At 55.6% G+C, this 6283-nt stretch overlaps 2 protein-coding genes across 2 annotated transcripts; one reads left to right on the top strand and one right to left on the bottom strand.

Moving 5' to 3' along the window:
• Positions 1-1112: 1112 nt before the first annotated feature.
• FIBRA_08072 (uncharacterized protein) lies at positions 1113-2406 on the top strand (the record flags this gene model as incomplete). Its single annotated transcript, XM_012329729.1, has 3 exons — positions 1113-1449; positions 1520-1723; positions 1781-2406. The coding sequence occupies 3 exons, from the start codon at positions 1113-1115 to the stop codon at positions 2404-2406; spliced, it is 1167 nt and encodes a 388-aa protein (XP_012185119.1).
• A 2574-nt stretch (positions 2407-4980) lies between these two features.
• FIBRA_08071 (uncharacterized protein) lies at positions 4981-5784 on the bottom strand (the record flags this gene model as incomplete). The annotated part of the gene is made up of 2 exons (XM_012329728.1): positions 4981-5498; positions 5565-5784. 2 exons carry the CDS (start codon positions 5782-5784, stop codon positions 4981-4983), a joined length of 738 nt encoding a protein of 245 aa, XP_012185118.1.
• Positions 5785-6283: the final 499 nt, after the last annotated feature.

The raw sequence follows: 6283 nt of genomic DNA, 5'->3' as shown, positions 1-6283 counted from the left end.
GGGCGGTCGTCGCTTTCCCCAGGGGCACTGACCGCCGCCGGTGGTATGTGTATACCTTCTCCCGGTCCCACAACGACCCACGAGATCGAACATCTGCATCTCGTTTGTGATGCCCGATTCTAGGGTGGTGATCGTCAGTCCGGACCTGTGATTCATTTTGGCCGGAGAAGCCGATGTCGCAACTACTTCTTATCGGACGGGCCTCGCGACGAGCTCGCGACGTCCTCGTATCATTCATTCGACGTCTTGCACCGAAGTTCGTCATTTTTTCCGGCGCCATCCACATGTGCGGTTCAGCGTATCGCTCGTACTTTGCCCTTTCCCACCGACGCATTCGTGTGGACTGCGCTCCTTATCAGAGTCGGAGAGGACGTCAAGATAGGCGGGCTGATTCATGGGCTGAGCTTGATACATGGCTTCGACACACCTGGACTCCTCGTTCCGCGCACAAATGGGCTCCTCGCGTCGGCAAGGGGCTGTATACGGTACCGCGCGCCTGCTATGCCGCCCTAAAGTGTCCGACACGTTTTCCACACGAGGCGGTCGCAGGCTTCTGGAATGAATGTGCGCGATCTGACAACAGGAGCTGAACGCCCCGCACCGCCAATCACATTTTTTGTATCCATTTTATTACATGCCATAGCCACCTGTTCCGTGCTGTCGCCCCCCTATTGGCCTGTCCTTGTCTCGCTTAGCAAAACCGTAATACCTGACATCACGGAGTTTACGGGAAAAGGCGAAGGCTTTTCAAACAACAGCGGTTACACAGGACTTGTCTGGATTCGGGCAGCGCAGATTGATCCAGGCCTGTCCACACGTCTGTCATTATTCTGGGGAGGTATTCTCGTATCGTTAATCGCGGCAGACCGCGCCCAGAACCTCGTCGGTGGACAACAGGTCGTGTTTCCATTCCACCCAAAGCAGCTGCTATGCTTCGTGATGCGGCCCTTTATAAGAACACAGGCCTGTGGTATGTGGTCCCCCATCGCAGTCTCTTGGAAGTAGGTCTGCTCTGTCTGGTCCACTGACAGCCATCTCTTCGCCGCTCGCACCTAGGTATATAGCCCCGCTCCTGTACTATTCGCTCCAACCTTCCTCTCACGTATCTCATCATGACTATCATGCCTTCGTACCTCCGCAACTTGTTTGGCGGATCGAGCTCTTCGTCTTCATCCACTGCCGCCCCTCGAACTCACAGTCGCTCTCGTTCGTCTGGGCCTGCTCCGAACATCTATGCTCCACCGAGCACTTCAAGCTCTGGTGCAAATGTTCACCGGAGCCAAAGCTACTCTGCTTCGCGCTCGACACACCCATCACCCCTCAGATACACGACAGGCGCCGATACAAGGACCACGTACGGGTACGGCAAACGGAGTGCGGCCGCACCCTATCCCTCAGAACCTCGTCCGCATGTCCTCCGGCGAGAAAGCCACAAAGCGCGAGAGCCTGGTATGTTATCACCGCCTCGAGTCGCTTATCCGAGAGCCAGACGCTGACTCTCGTAATAACTTTGATATAGCGAACTATGCTATCCACACGCCTTCCACCACGTACATGACACCGCCGAGTTCACGCTCCAATTCCAGCTCATCCCTCTTCGGCATGGGAGCTCCACGATCGTGTAGCTCTGACGCAGGCCATTATGGACGTTCTGACACTCGCCCGCCCCTGCGGCAGAATCCAAGCTGGCAGCCTGGCAGCAGTGTCGGAAGCACGTCATCTTGTACGTCGCATCTCTGCCCCGCCGCGGGTTAGCGCTTATGACACTTTCCTCACGCAGATGGCTCAATGCGGGGACCTTCGCCCGCCCAGTCCGGCTCGTACTCGCGTCCACGGACGCCGTGTCTGCACATGCATCCTCTTCTCGCCCATACGCGTCTCCACCACGCACCGCTCACGTACGATGTCACCTTCACTCCCTCCGCGCGCACCGTCCTCGACCGCGCGACGCACTCCGCCATCCCCTCACACACGCTCGCGCAGCCCGCGACAGAGCCGCCAATGCCACCCGGTGCACGCCTCGTCCTGCGCTCGCACAAGTTCCCCTGGCCCGTCGTCGTCGCCGCCTCGCACAATGCGGGCACCGCGTCTCCCGGACCACGTTTCACGGTCGGGCCGCCGAAGAAGGCTGGCTTGATCACGAATCTGGACGTGCTCTACGCCGTGCACACCACCCTCATGACGCCCGTCACGCCCGAAGAATGGGACGCGCTTGGACGCGGGAGCAAGGCACAGCAGAAGGCGACGCGTGCCTACGAGCGGCGGTGTACGCGTATGGGCGGCGGCTGGGAGGCCGGTGTCCGCCGAATCGACTGGCTGGGGGAGAAGACACGCCTTGTCGGTGTGGAGGTCGACAAGAGCGGCGGCGGAAATGGTACAGGCAAACTCGTCTTCTCCAAGGCCTAAGGCCCGAGCCCGTCGCCTCACGCTGGGCACGAGCCGGTTCGCCTCTTCAGTTTCTGATTCTCGGGGGTACGGTGATCTTATTGGTTTGGTGCTGCCGGTTTGAAACCGGCTAAAAACATTTGCAGGTACTTACCTATTTGCTACTCTGCTTGCCCGCTTTCCTTTTGTGCTCGCTCTTGATGCCGTCGCTCTCTTCGTTTCAACTTATCTCTTGGTTCCTTGTGATGACTATTGATGCCCAAGCTCATGTTATTGATGATATGCTTATGATACCTGTATAGTAGCATGCACGACTGATATACGCATGATGGGACGTTGTACTATACCTTTACGCCCGTCGCGCTTGTCTCCATAGGCTGTGTACTATAGCATCCCGCTCTTTCTTCAAATTCATGCCAACACTCGTTTGCATTGGCTTCATCAATTCGCTATTGCCAGCCGAACCTCGCGCTTTTCTGAAAAATTGTGATTCTGCATAAGATCGTACCCGCCGAATTGTGTAAGTGCGAGGTGTTTCGTAAAGGCGCTGGAGGAAATAGAACGGATGCATACGGATCTAAGGATTAGTACAAGCGAGTGTATGGCTCCGAGCATGATGCTCGTGGTCAAATCGCCATCACTTTTGGGGGTCTTGGAAATTCTTCAGGAATAATCCTGTGACCAGCGAAGGGACACGAAGAAGAAACACGAAGCGGCGGGTCGCCGCCTAATATGCAAAAACGTGTTCGCTCCATGATTCGTGCAATTCTCAAACAGTAACGAAGGCAGGGACACGCAGATCCGGATCGGAATGCGGAGAACGCCAACCCCAGACTTTGAAGCGAGATGGTGATCGCTGTGATACCCCAAGCTTGAAGGGCAGCTGGGCACCTGACAGGAAGATCCGAAGGACAACGCGCAGTACACGCTGCGAACGAATTCGAAGGATCAGGGCTGTGCGCCATTTTGACATGAATTCCAGTCGGCCCCGTCTGATAAAGAGCCCGAGTGGCTTCGTAAATGCGCCAAAGGCGAGAAACGACGCATGGGGGGCAGATTCCAAGGGAAAGATTGTGAAGGGACAGAAGGATTTGTCGGCAGAGGCTGCGCCACAAGATATGTAGGACATCAATTTATTTGATGGCCAAGGGTAAGAACGCCCACGTACTGGGTGTCAGAAATTTCGTCGAAAAAGGTTTCGGTGACCTTGAACTCAATGGCAACATTGGCTGTGGTCTAGTACTTTCTATGCGCGTCTCTGAGGATCCAACAGGTTTCCAGAGCAGACGCAAGAGGCCTTCCTTGAACCAGATGAGTCAAAGTGCTCTCGTCATTCCGCACCGCAGCACTGTGTTCTCTTCACAGACGTTCGAGCACAAAATATTTTCCTCAGAGCAAATTCACAATCTGGAGAATGCATCGCCAGTAAGCTATCCGTTTCCGTCGACACGTCATCGTGACTCACCTTTGACCGTCTTAAAGAACATGCGCACGGCTTGAGTACTCTGCATGCTTCGCCGCATATAGTTGCTGGGTGGAATGCACGTTGGTCGGTGACGACAGCTCTGCGCCGAGCGTCGACGAAACCAACTTAGTTGACGTTGATGGCGCAGTAGCACCAGCCATTAAAGTTGTTTGAATAAGTGCCTTGTTGAGCTACGTCATGCGAGAACTGAGATGAAGGCAAAGCTTTGCAGGGACATGGCAAATGTGCAGTCAACAAATGATGCTTCGAATCCAGGGATAAGTCCATTTGAACCGAGACAAGAACCCTTGTCCAGAATGTCTACTTGAGGTCGTAGAGCCATACGGAATAGAATACAGTGCAGAGGCTTCAGGCTTTCAAGCAACTGTAAATGGAGATCATGACCGCAGGAGGGTGAACGGCATCAAGCGTCTATCATGTCCCATTTAGTTCAGTTCAGTAGTTCACGTCAGTTGATGGGAAGTACATATACATAGGTCTTCTATAGCTTATTGACAAAGCCCCTGAATATCAAAAGAAATTGACTACAATCATCCTGGAGCAAAACCGATCACTCTTTCGATATTCCCATTAGCCGACTTGAACGACTGACCTCGTCATTACTAGTGACGCGCTCTACCAACTGAGCTAAACGGGACGATATAAGGCAATGAGGTCAGCGATTGATGAGTCGATAGACGCTAATATTTTCCCACTCATGCATTAATTCTTCTTACTTTTAGGAGTGGCATTCAAGTTGGTGGTTTGGTGGTATAACAGGGTGGTGATATTGATATAACCGTGAATACTAGTAGTACATACACAAATAAAAACACAAGACCCGGTGACTAGAGCGCTACATGAGTGGGGGTTCTACATGATGTCGATAATAGCAAAACAATAATAAAATAGAGACCGTCCGAGTAGTGTTGTGGGGTGGCGGTCGGGTCGCGATGCCTTGTAGCGTCCCGCGCTTCGGTGTTTTGAGTCCGTGCAGTCGAGGTTGTCTTTCCAAAGTCCGGGCTTGAGTCTTCCATGTCCAGTCAGATATAGATTTCAAGAAGAAGCGAAGAGTAGCGTGGGCCAGAGCGGTGGTATAGTACACTGGCAGAAGCAGCCGCTTGAGACGTTCAGCGGGAGCCTCGAGCGAGGAGCCTCACGTCGCAATAGACGACGCCCGCGGCCACATTGGTGACCTCCAGGCCGGCGAAGATCACACGCGGACCCAGGAGGTCGACGCGCTTGATGAAGGACGACTTTCGGCCGTGGACGCTAATCTGGCAGCGCGCAATCACGTGGTCCTGCACTGCAGGAGGGAAGCAGGAGATTTCGTGTTGCTCGGCCTGTCTGGCCATCCCATGTGCGAGGTGGCTGAGGACCTCGGCGACGGTAACGCTTGCACCGGGCTGAGCGCGGACTTGGATTGCGAAGACATCGATGACATTTATGACCACACAGGTCGTCCCGGGCTGCGTTGCCGACTCCGAAAGGGACCGCGAAGACCGAGGTGCGTAGACTTGAATTTCCTCGGGTGACCGCGAGATGTCAAAGTACAGCGGGGGTTGCACAGAGAGGAGTGCATGCATCTGCGTCGCGGCTCCGGACCCACGGGGCCTGACTGGGGTAGTGGGGGGAGTCATGAGCCCATCTATGGTAATTCCCGACATTCGTTAATACCTCGGCTACGGGGACAGAAAGATGAACAAGTGCATACGGGAGACATATTGCGCCGGCGGAGTCGGGAGGCCGACCGAGTGCATGTACGGCGTGGAGGGCGGCAGGCCTCGGCCGGAGAGGACGGTGGACGGCGTCTGGGGAGACGGAGGCAGGTCGCGGGGGTTCATGTAAGGCGCATTCGGAGCCTGGGGAACACGAGACCTGTGACTGGAACCGGAGCCAGAGCCAGAGCTGGAGGGTGTGTTGGGGTAGTGCATGGTGCAGTCACGTTGTCACGAAGGGGGAAAATGAGTAGAATAATGCGGGGGGAGAGAGGTATGCAGGCGGAGGCGGGGCGGGACTGGGGGCGGTGGAGGACCGTTGCTCGGCGGGCCCGCCATTTATACGGCGCAGGCTGCGCGCGCCCACAATGCGGCCTGGCTCCTTGTTTGCGCGGCGGGAAGCAGGAACCATGTGGTCGCCACTCGTCGGTGGACAGGATTGATGGCGGCGGTGTCGCTATCGCCATCCATCATCCACTTTTCTTACTTGCCGGGCGCGCCGCCCCCGAGATTCTCACGCACAACTGCCTCTTTAGGTATCCCGCTCCTGCCTCTTTTGGTATCGCGCGCCCACGGCATCTGCGCCTGATACACATCTCGCCCGGCCTCGCCTTCGAAGGCCGCCCGCGTGATAAATGGCGGGTTTGAGACCCACGCGCCCCTGCGTAGCTTCCCGAAAAGGCAGGTCCGCAGAGTAATATTTACGTGAAAGAGA

This window comes from Fibroporia radiculosa, assembly GCF_000313525.1.
Source record: "Fibroporia radiculosa TFFH 294 genomic supercontigs, scaffold27844, whole genome shotgun sequence".
Taxonomy (NCBI): Eukaryota; Fungi; Basidiomycota; class Agaricomycetes; order Polyporales; family Fibroporiaceae; genus Fibroporia; species Fibroporia radiculosa.
This window is presented reverse-complemented; position numbering and strand designations above follow the sequence as displayed.